The sequence below is a fragment of the Gallus gallus genome, chromosome 2, assembly GCF_016699485.2.
Source record: "Gallus gallus isolate bGalGal1 chromosome 2, bGalGal1.mat.broiler.GRCg7b, whole genome shotgun sequence".
Lineage (NCBI taxonomy): Eukaryota > Metazoa > Chordata > Aves > Galliformes > Phasianidae > Gallus > Gallus gallus.
In genome coordinates, this window is record NC_052533.1 from 78,385,816 (window position 1) to 78,400,667 (window position 14,852).

General features: G+C 34.5%; 1 protein-coding gene across 18 annotated transcripts in view; it reads left to right on the forward strand.

Moving 5' to 3' along the window:
* Nucleotides 1-14,852, forward strand: part of SEMA5A (semaphorin 5A) — a 332,072-nt gene that overhangs the window by 137,511 nt on the left and 179,709 nt on the right. For all 18 annotated transcript variants that reach the window (XM_040695738.2, XM_046926696.1, XM_046926710.1 and 15 more), the window contains one exon: nt 4,644-4,689. In XM_040695738.2, the coding sequence (XP_040551672.1) occupies nt 4,644-4,689 (46 nt within the window). The remainder of the gene's footprint in view (nt 1-4,643; nt 4,690-14,852) is intronic.

Consider the following 14,852-nt stretch of genomic DNA (forward strand, 5'->3'; position numbering starts at 1 on the left):
TCTGATATATCATTCTTAACTCTTTCATTTTATTTTATTTTATTTTGGTATATTATCTTAATAAAGCAAGTCAATTTTCTACATGGTAAGTTAAAGATATAGGTTATCTACTTTCCACTGATTGTTTTAGTTCCAAATGCTACTTTTATTGTACTGAAGAACTGGAATTGGCTTTTACCCAAAGCTTTCCTTTTTCAATTATGAAATCATGACTTTTGACTTTTGCTTAATATTTAATTTTGAGGGAGCTTATACTTTAGTCTTAATATTTTTTTCCTTCCAGTAAATTATGCTAAATTTTGTTCCTTCATGAGAAATAATTTCTTCAAATGTCCACAGGAAATAGTTTTTCACTGTTTTATTTCCAGAAGATTTGGCATGTCTGTTTGGTTGTGCCTTGAGTTTCTGATTTGGGCTCTCAATTGCAGAGGAATATGGGTGCTTGTTTGTTTGTTTGTTGTTTTGTTTTATCTTGTTTTTGCTATCTTATACTTTTTTCAGTAACAGAGCCTACAATACATTCTCCTAAGTGGTGTGTGCCACCTTTTAATGTTCATGTAATTAACATCTGTGTTTAATACAACAGTATTTATTATTATGTTTAAATTTTATGCCTTGCTGTTTCACTAAAAAAGGAAAGTACTATGTTTCACAACCATTATTAACACTCTTTACATTCCACAGTGGATGGGTTTTCAGTCATTTTTGACATGGACTTAACATGAAACATGAAACATGTAGCAGATAAATTTTATCCTTTTACTTGTAGTCATGCAGGATGTATTCACTGCAGTAAACTGAAGTACACTGGGAACTATTGATTGCTTTTTGTAGTGCTTCATTCAGTTCCCACTGATGCCACTGGAAGTCTTTGTTATTGAGTTTAAGCAGTCTCATGATTAACCAATTCTGCTTAGTATAGTGCAGCCAGGAAAGTTGTTCAGTACTGAGAGTGTAAAGCAAGTTTGTCTGTTGAGGGTCTAAATAATGTAGGATCATGCATTATCTTGCAGTTATGTTTTTTTTCTCATTGCAGTGTTCTTCTCCTTGCAGATTTATGTAATATATTTGTTTTCTGCATTCATTAAACATAAAATGGAAACAAATTTACCAATTACAGACAGTGTAAAATCAGTTTAATTCCAGCATGTAAATTTATATTGGTCTTGCCTTTATTACTTGGACAAGAGTCAGGCCTGCATGCTAAGAGGTCTATAGCTCTGCTTCAGAAATGTGCTTGGACAGTTTTATTTTATATCCATTGTTGCCTTTGAAGTATACAAGCAGTGTAGTGAATCGAAACAGAGATTAGAAAATAGCAATCCTAGGTGTAAACATCATCTCTAAATAAGCATTGTGACCTATCTCATGAGGGGCTTAATGACAGCATATGGGAAGAAAGTTAGCATTGGCTTCTCCTGTGGGCTGAAAGTTATTAGTACCATATTTTCATTGTGTTTTTTTACTCCTACATTTATTTATTTAGATTTTTCTCACATACACTCCTTTCTAATGAGTTCTCATATGTTAAGCTGTTATATGTATAGTGATAGAGTTAGTAATTTTACTGAGGTGGATATGTTTTTGTAGGAATAGTTCTGATTGCAAACCAAGTGCTAATTTGCTAATTGTTCTCACTTTGTTCATGTTGAAACATTCGCTCTGTGCAATCCATTTGCCCAATTTGCCTTTATGTTACAAGTTTTAATGTTTTTGCAATTTACTGCACTTGGATTTCCTTTTTTTTTTTTTTTAAACCGGTTTTTACTAAACTGAGAAATGTAATTGGTTATTGGCAGCCATAGAAAGTTGAAAAATGTAGAAAGGTACCGTAATTAGCTTTTGCTCTTGACTCATTCACATGAACATAGACATTTTATTCTTCCAAACACTTACTGAATCAATATTTCTAATTTCACTGGACGTATTACTGGGAGAAGTATTGTGCTCTACTGCACAAGATATAAATGTCATTTTCTTAGGAACGCAATGACTTTCAGCACTTCTTTTTCATTAGGACTGCATTCTTTTTTTCTTTCCTTTCCTTTTTCCTATCCCCTTTCCCTTTCCTTTTCATTTTTGTTTCAATTTGGGTCAGTGGTTTACTTTTTATTAAGTTGAAAGGATATCATATTTTAACACCATAGAAATTCATCATTAGTAATACAATATTCCTCAATCATTGTTCTGTGATACCACATCAGTGATAAAGATTCAGTAGCTATCTCAAGATGAAGTACCCATAGGGACTGACATGACACTGTGTGAAGTAGTGACCTGAAAAACGAAGTGTGAGATGAGACTGCGCTCATATATCCTAAAACAGTGAATCCATTTATTTGTAGAGTGAGATGTGACTCTGATACCACTGAGTTAAGAAAACAGTTTATACCTGCTGTGGATGCAGTTCAACTTCTCTGGAAGAAAAAAAGTTGTCCTTCTTCTATAAATGAAAGAAAGATTTGCAACAGCGGTGAAGCGGCAGGTTTCTTAGCTTTGATATTTAGAGTGAAAGAAGCACAATCAATGATGGTTGATGGAAGCAATTCCACATATGCAATGAGATATGAACCCATCTTAGTATATGCATGTTCCTTGTTGACTATATCTGAACAAAATAAAAATATGAAGGTAATTTTTGTCTGTACAAAGATAGTACAGATAGGTTAGAAAACTGTATGCATCATCTGACTTTCAATGGAAGTCTTTAAAGTTAATTTGCATTTTACTTGAGGATGAAGCTCTATGTAAACATTGTACCCTTTTCTTTGTTTGCCCATTTCAAGTCTCTTTATGACTCAAACACAGGTACTGTAGTAATATTTTTATATTTTATATATATATATATATATAAACTTTTTATATATATATAAACTTTTTTTTTTTTTGCATGGGGAGGTGATTTCCCTTGTTTGCTATACATACACAATTTAAGAAGACCATATATTTATATGTGATCACATATGAGCCAATACATAAATATAAATGTGTGCACACTGCAGTCAACGAACAGAGCTGACTGACAGTAGCTGTGTTTCTGAGATACGCAATTTGATAAATAACATTTTTCATTGTTTAGGAACAGGCTGCTTTTTCTAAGGTCCATTTAAAATACAGATCCTCACTGTCTGAGCCCATTAGAAATATCTCATGCCTGTTTGGAAAGAATTAGAATTATGTCTAAAAATGTGTCCGGATTTCAATTTGGATTATACTTCTACCAATTTCAGAGTGTAATTTTGCTGATCCTTTGCAATTATTGCAAATATTTAAATTCAAAGCTTAAATTTTAATTGTCTCTTTACTACCTATTTTTGTTTACTTTGTTCAAATGAATGTTTTGAAACCTCTTAAAATAATTTTCCACATTGATTGTGAATAAATGAAAATTAGTCATGTTTATATTTTCTTTTTTTCAAAAATTTCTTCGTTTTAAATTTTTTTCCCTTGAAATTATCACTCTGTGGTCACTTTGGAAAAGGCAGAATGGCTCTAAACAAAATCAAAAATAAGGGGAAAAATAAGCATAATTAAAAGAAGAAAAATGTGCTTGAGAAGTGAGTATGAAAGAAGTGAGGGGTGGGAGGTGGGAAAGATGGGCAGGAGAGATGTAAAAATGGAGGATGGAAGATGAAGAGCCCTATTGCAGATATAACACAAAAGAGAATCTGCAGTAGAGAGAAGGACCTACTGAAATAATTTTGAAGATGGGGTACTATTCATTTTTTTATGAGAATTGTGGCTTGATATTATGGGTGCTACCAACAGAACTGGTTTATAAGAAAAGATGTAACAATACATGCTGAAGAAAGTGTTTGCTCAGAGGGACACACTCATCTTTGTGAATAATTGAACCCATCGTTTCCAAAGGTTTCATTGCAGTGCCTTTGTGTCACATCTTGTTCAGGATTCACCTGAATTCATCCTTTGTTCCTTGGGAGTAGTAATACTGCAGAAGAGCAAAAGTGGAGTGAGAAATATTTCTGCAGTAAAAACATGGATTTTTTTAAAATACTATTTGTTTATGTACAGCTCTGATGTAAATAAAAACCAAACAAAAATAAAAAGCAAACTAGAACAAACAAAAACCAAAAACAACTTCTGGTGTCAAAGAAGTTAGGTCAGATAATGATAACTCTTCAATCAGAATTATGAAGACTTTGTGGCTTATGCAGACATTTTGTTGTAAGGGGTTTCTTTGCTTCAAACTGTACATATCTGTGGCTGAGCTAATTGTGCAAGGTTCCTGTATTGTCAAGAGACATAGACAGGTACATGCCATTTTATTCTCGTTTAGACATTTAACGCTAGTAATATGAATCTGCCGAAGAACTGAGTATTTCATCCAATTGATTCTAATAGAGCACTGGACTGTATGGTTCAGAACTCCATATATGCAGTGTAAATATCCACTTCATATACAGTTTTCAAGCTGAAAATCAGTTATGGAAATTGCCTTAAGTCTTAAGCAGCATTTGGTGACAGCCCATCAAGGACTTAAGAGTCCTGAGTCTCAGTCACATTTTCATCTTTGTCTTTCTATTATATTCATTAATTATACCTTTATTTAAATGCTAGTAACAATTTAATTAATTTTTTACCTACTTTTTTTTTTGTTTCCTTTTTCTTTTTTTGAACTCTAGAAACTACCTCTTCAGGTTGCAACTCGAGGATCTCTCTCTAATACAGGTATGTTGATTATTTGTTTTCTTTGCTTTATATAGGTTAGGCGGATGTTTTAAAGCAGATAATCAAGATATATTTGTAAGCTTTATAGCCTTTATAGCTTTATAGATAAGTATTCAGCTGTTTTTGTCCTCTTTGCTGTATTATATAAGTCATATAATCCATTTTAATTCTAGATTAGTGTTTGTCCCAGACCATTCAGACCTGATGTTACTTTACTCTCTGCTGGGATTTTTGTTAGCATGGATCTATTAAAAACAAAAAAATGGAGAGTGGAGAAAAGGATCATGTTCTCCTAGGAAAATATTCTAACTTTGGATTGTGGACTTTATTAAAGCTTCTGTCTTCAGAATGTATTATTATTAAAGAGAAAACATGTTTTTAAAATAATGATAAACTAAAAACTTATGTCATACTTACTGAAGAAAAATTAGGCAAATTAAACAGCAAATTTTCATTGAAGTAATATGATGTGAACAAAGATGTCAGAATCCAAGTTTTGTATAAAAGGCAGCTGTCTGCAGTGTAAAACTTGTTGGAGCTTGGAACTACACACTAAAAGCTTTTAAGAGGCACGTAGGTGTCACAGCCAACTGATAATTCCTGGTCAGCTTATTTCTTTATATAGCTTCCACGCTGAATATATCATATCTTATCTTCCCTTAATCTTCTGATTGGCATTCCTTGCTTTGGTTTTGTTGGTTTTCTCTTTCTGTGTTTTTAACCTAGCTTTCTTCTGTTAAGGTAAATATAAATAGACTCGGGTCACTAAAGAGGGAGAAATCTGTGGTTTACAGAAGTGTGGAACTGTGCTGACTCAAACCATCACCCCTATGGATCAGCAAAAATTTCAAACTAGGATAGAAACCCTGATGTTGATTTTCTGCTAGACTACTAAGTTTTTATCGTCTTAATGTGGAGAAGCCATTAAACAGTTCTCTCAAGTTAACTTTCAGTAATGTTTCTTTTCAGTCCTCAGTGCTGTAACATCATTGGTTTGTCTTTTTCTACAACACTTTGGGGCTGTATTTCTAAAAACCAAAGTATGCCAGTATTTTTTCTTACTAGCATGTTTTCTACCCCTACTCACGTTTCTAAATTTTGCTTCCTGTTTTTGTACTCTACCATTATGACTCCTCCATACTTGCCCTTCACAAACCTCTTCCTTTTCTTCCCCTGTGCTTTCTCTTTGGCCCTGTTAGTGGGCTCTAGGACTGTCCTACATACAATACATCAAAAAATGTATTTCCTTGGATTCTTCCAGGCTGGGAAATGTGTCTGTTATGGCAGCTGTGAGATAACTGAAGCCTTTGTTTTGATGAAAGTAGAGCAGGAGTATTACATTTAGGTCATCCTGCAGTCCTCCAGGGATAGTATGAAGGTTGTCATTGATCATGCAGTAATAACAGTAAGTCCCTTCAGGTACCTCCCTTCAGATCAGCACTGTGATCACCACTTCCACCATCAGTGGGGATTAACTGTAGAAAGTCCTACAATTCCAAATATGATTCCACAACTATTTTCAGTATTTTTGGAGAAAGTTAAGATGTAGAGGCAGTCTCTCAGAGTCTCACACTAGAAAGTGTGAAAGCTCTGTTAATTAAAATAAGCATAACCTTCCACTAGAAAGTTTAAAATTCACCAGAATTTACCAACTATGAACTTGAAACCCACCTAAATCCAAAACCGTATTTACCAAATGCTTCATAGATATTTACAAACATTTCATATGCTCTAGAACAGTACAGAATACTAGTTTGTTAGCACTGTCATCCTCATCCTCAGGTGTCATAGGATTTGCCTAAAGAAGAATAGAAGTAAACCTCAATTTCTGAAACTTCAGGGCATAGGTGATTTCCCAGTCACTCATTGTGAATAAATGTTTCAAGTGAAACCTGAATCTTTTATATCTCTAGAGAATGGCTATAGGATTAGAGGATGTTACCAAATTAATGGCTAAAATTTGCAGTATTTTGAAGTTCCAAATCTTTTAAACCTTAAACTGTTGTCGTTGAAAGAGGTAGGAAAAAAATGAGAAGCAGTTAAAATGATATGAAATCCTTGAGTAACAGAATGATGGAATTTTGCAGCAGAAATAAGGTATGCTGTGGTTTTGTTCATTAATATCTTAATGGCTAGTAAGCATTTGTTCACTGAATGATTGAACACTTTGACACTATGAACTGACAGAGTTGTTCTTGCGGCATTTTTTCTTCACAAAGTTGTCATAATGCATAACAACAGAGTTTAATTTTTCTGTTTATGTTGCTTATTTGATTATGTTGCATGAAGAAGCCTTTCTGAAAACATGCAGATGTTTCACAGGCTAATTAGTTATTTTCACGTCTGGAAGAAAAGGTGCAGGGGGTGCTGGCTGTATGATATTTTCAGTGTAGAATAATAAAAATATGAAAGGTCTGGAAACAGTGTAACCTATACACTTGTTGTTTAATTATTTTAAAACATTGCTCGAGCTTTATTCTCATTACCGTGTGTAAGAAGGAAGAGAAAAATTGCTGACTGTTCCTCATGTGCAGCAGGTACTTCCAGCAAAAAAGTGAGGATGTTTGTTACAATTTGCATTCTTCTTTTTTTCAGTTTTCAATTAAACTTCTGAAACTCTTTATTTTGTTCATATTTCTGCTTTGCTTTGTCTTGATTCATCAGTTTAATCTTTCTTATAGCGTGTTTTAGAGAAGAAAGGGAATGCTTATAAATTAATCTTGGTCATTGATAGACTTCATTTTTTTATATAAATAAGTTTTCCCTATCTTTTACGCTTAAGTAGCTGTTGGAGATTATCCTAGTTGGCTTTCTGGGCTGTGAGGGCTCATTGCTGGCTCATATCCAGCTTCCCATCCACCAGACCCCGCAGTCCTTTTTGACAGGGCTGTGCTCTATCCTTAAATTCCCCAGCTTGTACTGGTAGTCATGGTTGCCCATAATCCAGGTACAATATCTTGAGCTTGGCTTTCTTGAACCTCATGATGTTCTCCCAGGCTTAATGCTTGAGCCTGTCTATGTCTCTCTGAATGGCATTCCATCCCTTGGGCTTGTTGGCCACACAATGCATCTTTTTGTCATCTTCAAATTGTGAGGATGCACTCGATCCCACTGTCTATATCATCGATGAAGATGTTAAAAAGTATCAGTCCCAGTACTGACACCACTTGTCACCGATCTCCATCTAGATGTTGAGCCATTGACCACCACTCAGTGGGTCTGATTTCACAACCAGTTCTTTGTCCATCCAACAGTCCACAAAATCCATCTATGTATGTTGCCTTTCCAACTTTCATTATATGTATCTTTGAAAGGAAAGAGTTTTTTCCAGAAAGATACTATTTTGTAATTTTATCAGACATTTCATTATTATCAGAAACAACTATGTAATGGGAAATCTTTAAATTTTTCTAGAAGTGAATGGAGTAGAATGATGACTCCTCGTTTATACAATTGTGGGAGAAAAAAAAAAAGAAAGGCCAATATATATCAAATATATACAGATGCTTTTTTTTTTTTTTTTTTTTTTTTTTTTTTTTTTTTTTAACTGAGTCCCTGCAAAATAGTTTTGGAATACAAGATAACCTTTTTAAAAAAGAAAAATGGATGTTTGAATTTCAAATTCTCACAATAGAAATGAAGAACAGAGTTCATTCATTGAAAGTTTTCTTTTTCCATTTCTTTAGTGAAAGTTAATCCCTTGTAAGAGTGAGAGTTAGAATGTTAATAGATTGCCTCAGACAGGATGTGTATCTAACATGAGATAGCAAGCCATTGTTGCCCATTGTGGATGCATCAAAGATGTCATCCAACATGTCATGGTTCTGTGTTCTGTACTTTATAGGAAAAGCCTGTTTGAGTAAGCAAGTTCAATACGATAGTGTCTATAGCAAACTGGTATTTGATGTGTCTCAGCAATTTTCTCTGTGTGGGAGAATAAAGAAAAATAAAAAGAGTGAAAGCCCTTTAAAGCTCTTGCTGGAGAAGCCTAAAAGTCAATTTGTTCAAAGCTGGCTGTCAGAACAATGTGTGGATGGTGATTATGGATTAGGAAAGAAGCCCTCATTGGGCTACGGTAGTAGAATGACAAATATTTTATACATCTCCATTCAGCATAGTAGCCACGTAGACTTTCTTCTATTATTGAAGGCCTGAATCTATGTGGTTTTCGTTTGAGTTTTTTTTTTTATCACTCAACTAAAGTAACAGTAGAAAATTGCCTAAAAACATTGCCTAAAATGAAAGCTGGATTTTCTGAGAACTCTTGTATATTTCTTAAAATACGAAATCAGAAATCAAAATAGTAGTCTTACAGTAAATAACTCAGGAAAAAAAAGGTATTTAAAATTATGATATCTAGGCAGTATCAGGATTAATAGTGGGACTTTGGCAGTATGTAGAGGATGACTGTAACAAATGTATTTTTTGAAGTTTTTTTTTTTTAATTTTGGAAAAGAGAGATTCTAAATTCAAAGATTTTTGTGCCTAAAATAGTTTGCTAATACATCTGTAAAGTTTATTTTATGGATGAAGAAAAATGTATGTTAATACAAGCTGGCTTATATCATCTTTTATAACAACTGTGGTATCTTAATAAGCATGTGTCCTGTAAATGCATGAAAAATTTGAGCTCAGCTTTCACTTTAATCTTCTAGTTGTGGAGCCTGTTATCACTTTGAAAATCACCCCCTTCTACTTGCTCCCGTAGTTATGTAACTCTCCTGAGATTTTATCCTCATGTTGAGTCTGTACGTTTTTCTGTTGAAAACACAGACACCTCTAAGTCCATGTGGGGAAATGAGCTACCAGCAGGCAGTATTTCATTTCCCTTGAGGGGAAAAAAAAAAAAATAGTTAGTGTTCATAGATACCCCTACATGTTAACATAGAAGATGGCAAATTTTCTAAAATCTGTCTTTGGTTGTATTTGGCCATGTTCTCTTTCAATATTCATTGTGAACATGTCTATACATGGGATTTTTCGCCCACATTAGACTAGTTACATATGTTATGTATTTGGTTGTGTTTTTTTTTTTCCTTTGTGATGTTCTGAGTTCATATGCAGATCCCACCACAGAACTATACAGGGTGCACGTGAGGAAGACAGTTGATGTATGACTTCTCTTCTGCTCATCCCCATTAATCATTTAAACTTGGCTTCTAAGTAGTGTGGAGTTTTTTGTCTCCAGAACTTGTAATTTCATATGCCCTTCACTACAGCTGAAATGTGTCATGTAAGTTTAGAATCAGTCCAAGTGAAGCAAAATATTGGCAAATTGGCAGGTATTTGCAACTGCCTTGGCTTTATCTGTGCGTGTGAGTATGAAGAAGAAAGACACGCAAAGACTTTGTCATTTGTCATTTACTTGCTGTATCTGTCATTGTTTTGGACCAGTATTAAAATACAAGCACAAGTTTATTTCCAGGCAAATGAGTCTGAACACATCCATCTAGCTACAGAAGCTTAGGGTTTTAGTTTCCTACCTTTGCTTATTAGGCAGAATTTCTTGTGTGCTTACTCTAATTTTCTCTTCTGACTTTACAGCAAAGACGAGTAGGTACTGAAATTTTTTCACTACCACTGGAGCAAACCTCCTCATTTTTTTTTAGATAACAAACACTTATATTTTGTTCCTGAGATAAAGGGGAAGTCTGAGTCACCTGGATATAAAGCATAAGTGCATTTGTTCTCATGAGAAATAGAGACGATTTCAAAAGGTATGTGCATTTGTTTCACAGCAGATATTCAAGAAACAGCTGATTACGATTTTCTAGTGATATAATTTATCTCTTTTTGAGTGACTGACTGCTAAATATTCCTGGTATGTGTGTTGTGCAACCAGACTGTTATATACCCCAGAAGTCATTGTGGAAATGCCTTTTTCTAAGAGGATGGTACCTGTGTTTTTTTTCTTGAGCATGAGCAAACTAATGCATCTGCAGAAGGGTAATCACAAAGTATCGTGCTTGAAGGGAAATCAAGCTTTTGCTTTCCAAATATCTAGTCTGTATATAAGGCCATGGCATGCTTCAGCTGATTCTGGAATAAAGTAGTATTCTGTGACAAGTGGACAATGCTTGTGGTAGAGAAACATGGACTCTCCTTGAGAAATAACCTTTTCTAATGTAGTGCCTGTATAAAATAAATGCAGAAATGACAGACTGTACAGCAAATGAAAGCAGAAAATATGGAGAATGAAAGCAGATTCTCTTCAATCTGATGTTGTCTTGCCTGAGTGGAGAGCTGGCTACAAGCAGTTCCTGGTCAAAGGCTTCGGTTCTTTACTGCTTAAGTGCTGCAGTGTTTAACAATTTAGAAAATATTTGGAATATGCAGTATGCTTTGAAAGACATGTCCCCATTCTATCTGTGATACAGAATTTGCAAATATGATTACAAAGAGGATTGTGTTTTCCAGTACTGTGGAGATCCATTTGACAATTCTACCGAAGTAATGGACATAGATTCTATTGGGTAATTTTAAGTGCTGGAGACGATTTCAGCTTACATCTCTTTGTGTAACATCAATACGTCATCTGAGGACACTGCTCCATACTATCCCCTGACACTGCTTGGTGACCTATGAAATTAAAAACATTTGAACTGAGATTGAGAGAAAATGGCTCAGTAGCCTTGTGTCCACTTGACATGGGAAATAAAACTTCAAGATGCACATCTCACCACTGAGCTCTAGGGAACTTTTGCCACAGTGCTGTTAAAGGATGCACCCAGCTGTTGAATTATGAAAAGAACTGGCAAAATGTTCTGCTCCCCTGATCCCTACGGTAGTGGTAGATATTTTTTTTAGGTTTAGGAGACTAGATCTTTGATAGATTTTTTTTATTATTATTATTTTTATTTAAGAAAAAACCCCACCAGAATTCTGAAATATGTGAAGAATCAAAGGAAAAGGAAAGGTCTGAGGATCTTACAAGGAGAACAGTGGTTGGAGAGGAGCCTATGCAAGTGTAGAAGGACAGAGTCATGCTCTCATAAATGACTGAGGGCACAGAGGGTCAGCGCACTGCTTGCCTGATAAGCACGGTTGAGCTCAATTTAAGACGAGGATTGTTGCTCCTAAATGTTTCAGAGATGCCGTTCAGTTGAAGCATAAGGAGGTACTCCTTTCTGAACTAAGAATAACAATTAAAGTAGCTTCAAGTTTTATTCTGATAAGTTTATCCAATCTTCTGGGAAATAAGTTGCCTTTATTTTGCCTGTCCTGGTTTTTCTACTACCTTTTCCCTTCCTCAGTTTTAGTAGGTGTTCTTATCTCTTTTGGCATGTATTGTTTTACCCATTCCAGATGGTACCACAATATGATACTTCTGCTGTCAAGTCTGGGAGCTATAAATCATGTCAAAATATGTTAATAATTTTATTTAGTAAAGTTAGATGTGCTTTGAAATATCTGGCGTTAGACATTTATATGAGATTTCTATATTAAATCACTGGCTCAGGTCATACTTTGGATTTATTTGAAGGCAGCCCCACTGAAAACATTCTTTATTCAAAGGATGTACTGACATCATACACAACTACATTATTTCTCTTAGTTGTAATCTGATATTCTCTTTTTTTGTAAGATCATTGTCTTTTGAGGGCAACTCAATGCAATGAGCATTTGGGAATTACACTTGGTCAGTGTTTTCTGCCCCATGACAGTGTTTCTGCTCACCTGCCCCAGAGTGGAACTCGGAGCCTTGGGTCAGGTGCTCAGGCTGTCTGTCCAGTGCATGGGGACAGCTGTATACTGAAGAACAGAATCCACCAACATCTGCATCCCCAGCTGTCTCACCCTGCTGGGGAAGAATGCTGACAGTACAGGAAGCAAAAATGCCACTCCATTTTTGAATTAGACATCTGTATGGAATATGACAATAGCAATTTTATTCATGTTGGCCATGTGCAGCAAGATTTCACAGTAAGTAAACTGCACCTAAAATGTAAAATAAGCTCTTTCTATCATGGCTTCTAAACTGAAATATCAGTATGAAATTAAAAACTGTGTGACTACTAATGAGCGTTCTTAAGCAAGGCTTTATTGCGGATTGAACATGGGCTGGTCTTTTCAGTAATTATCCTTCTTACAGGCTCACTTGATGTCCATCTGCTTTTTTTTTTTCTTTTTCTTTTTTTTTCCCCATTTTTTTGCTTTTATTCTCTCACATGATTTTAATACTAGCTTCTCTAGCCAATTCTTCTGGTTTTCACATTTGTTCTAGTGCCTGGAAAATGATTTATTTTCTTCTTCAGATCTATAAAATAATTCAATGATGTGATGGTTGTTGGTATATTGATTTGTCAATCAAGTGAGCACAATATCAAACAGATTATTGTAAAGCTGTAGAAAAACGTAAGATCTGTGTTTGGACTTGTTCATATATCTCGATGTTTATGGGAATTTAGCTTGAAACATTGTCTATATTTTCAATTATGAAAATTACTTTCTTGATTGAAACCCATTAGTCCTTTTCCCAGGGGACAGCTACTCTTGCAATAACCAGAAATAGACAACTCCAAACTTGCTTATGTATTGTTTTATTTATTTTTTAATTGACTGAGCCACTTATATTTGCTAAAAGGCAAATAAGAGACCTGCGAAAAATATTAGAATTTCATATTTATGTGGATACCTTGGTAAAGTAACACTATGAAAATAGGGGATATTCTAGGATTGTTCAGTAACTGGTGCAGAAGGAACACAAATTTATGTTACTTAGATAAATAATAACATCTTTGTGGCATTGACCATTTTTATATGGAATGTGATTTAGTTTCTTAATCTTAGTCTCTAAATGAAACCTGAATGAATCACTTTGAAACACACAAGGATTATATATATATGTATATATATATATATATATATATATTTACTTCCAGAGCTTTAAAAATGAACATTTTGAATGAAATGCTCAGTTTGGTACTTGCATTTTACATTAGTTTCTGTTAATTATACTTAAATATGAATTAGAGAATGCATTCATCTTGAGGGTAGTTTAAGTGGAAAATGCAGTAGCTGTGCAGTATTTGTATGTGCCATTGCTTTCAGGATATTTGTCATGGGAAATCCCATTTGAAAGGCTTATAGCCTTACGCCTGGAAGCTCTAAACCTTTGCCTAGATGTTTGGAGAGTACTGAGCAAAGTTCTGTCCCTCCTTGCACTCATCACAAAGAAATGAACAGCTGAAGGGTCAAACTGTTCCTTACTTCTTCCTGCCCTGTTGCTATAAGTTGAAAACAGGAGCTTGTGAGAGGAGAGACTGTGCAAATTGGAACTGTAGTAACTAGTCTGCATGAATACTCAAACTCCTGCACACACCGTAATTTCCATTGATGAAACGGAAGCTTTCTTCAGTGCTATTCTTTCTGACTCCTAAATGCATGGCTGCTTTAGTTACTCCAGCAGAATTTTGCATACTGCTTTCTCTAAATACATGACCACTGAACAAAATTATAACAAAACAAATCAAGAAGCAAAGAAACAAAAGTATTTTTATTTGTGTTTTATACTGTTGAATGCATGGAAAACATTTTGCAACTGCATTTTTTCTTACTTTAATGAGGCTAGGTTTTCTTACTAAAGTTTTTATAATATGCCAGGACAGGTCTGAAGAAACAATGACAGTGTAAGTTCAGAGAAGATCAAAAATACGTCATTGTATATTTATGGAAACTGCTCTAGGTGTGATTCTACAGCCATTTTCTTGCATGACTGTCAGCAGTTTTGCTTGTAAAATAGAATATTGTGCTTTGCAGCACAAGAAAATGAAGTAAAATGATTTATACTCGCAAAGTCTTCTATGAAGAATTTCACATGCTAACATGTCTGGATATTTTACAGTTAAAATAATATTTGTAATATTAAACTTCTGAAATCAGACTAAATATATTCCTTATTTCTTGAAGTAAGGTTGTTGTCTGATAGATTCAAATGCACTTTGTTTCTTCCTGACATCATCATGACAGTTTTTCCATATATTTACACATGAGAGTTTGCTTATACACCTCAGTTAAAAACGTCTGAGTAGGTGTTTCTAATGTACTTTGGTAAACGTTATTTTAAAAGAAATCCATCATTTAAGAACCTACTGCTGTCATGTTTCTCTTTAAGTTAGATTCTGCTGATGTACTCTTGTAATGCTCCAGCTATCCATTAGGGA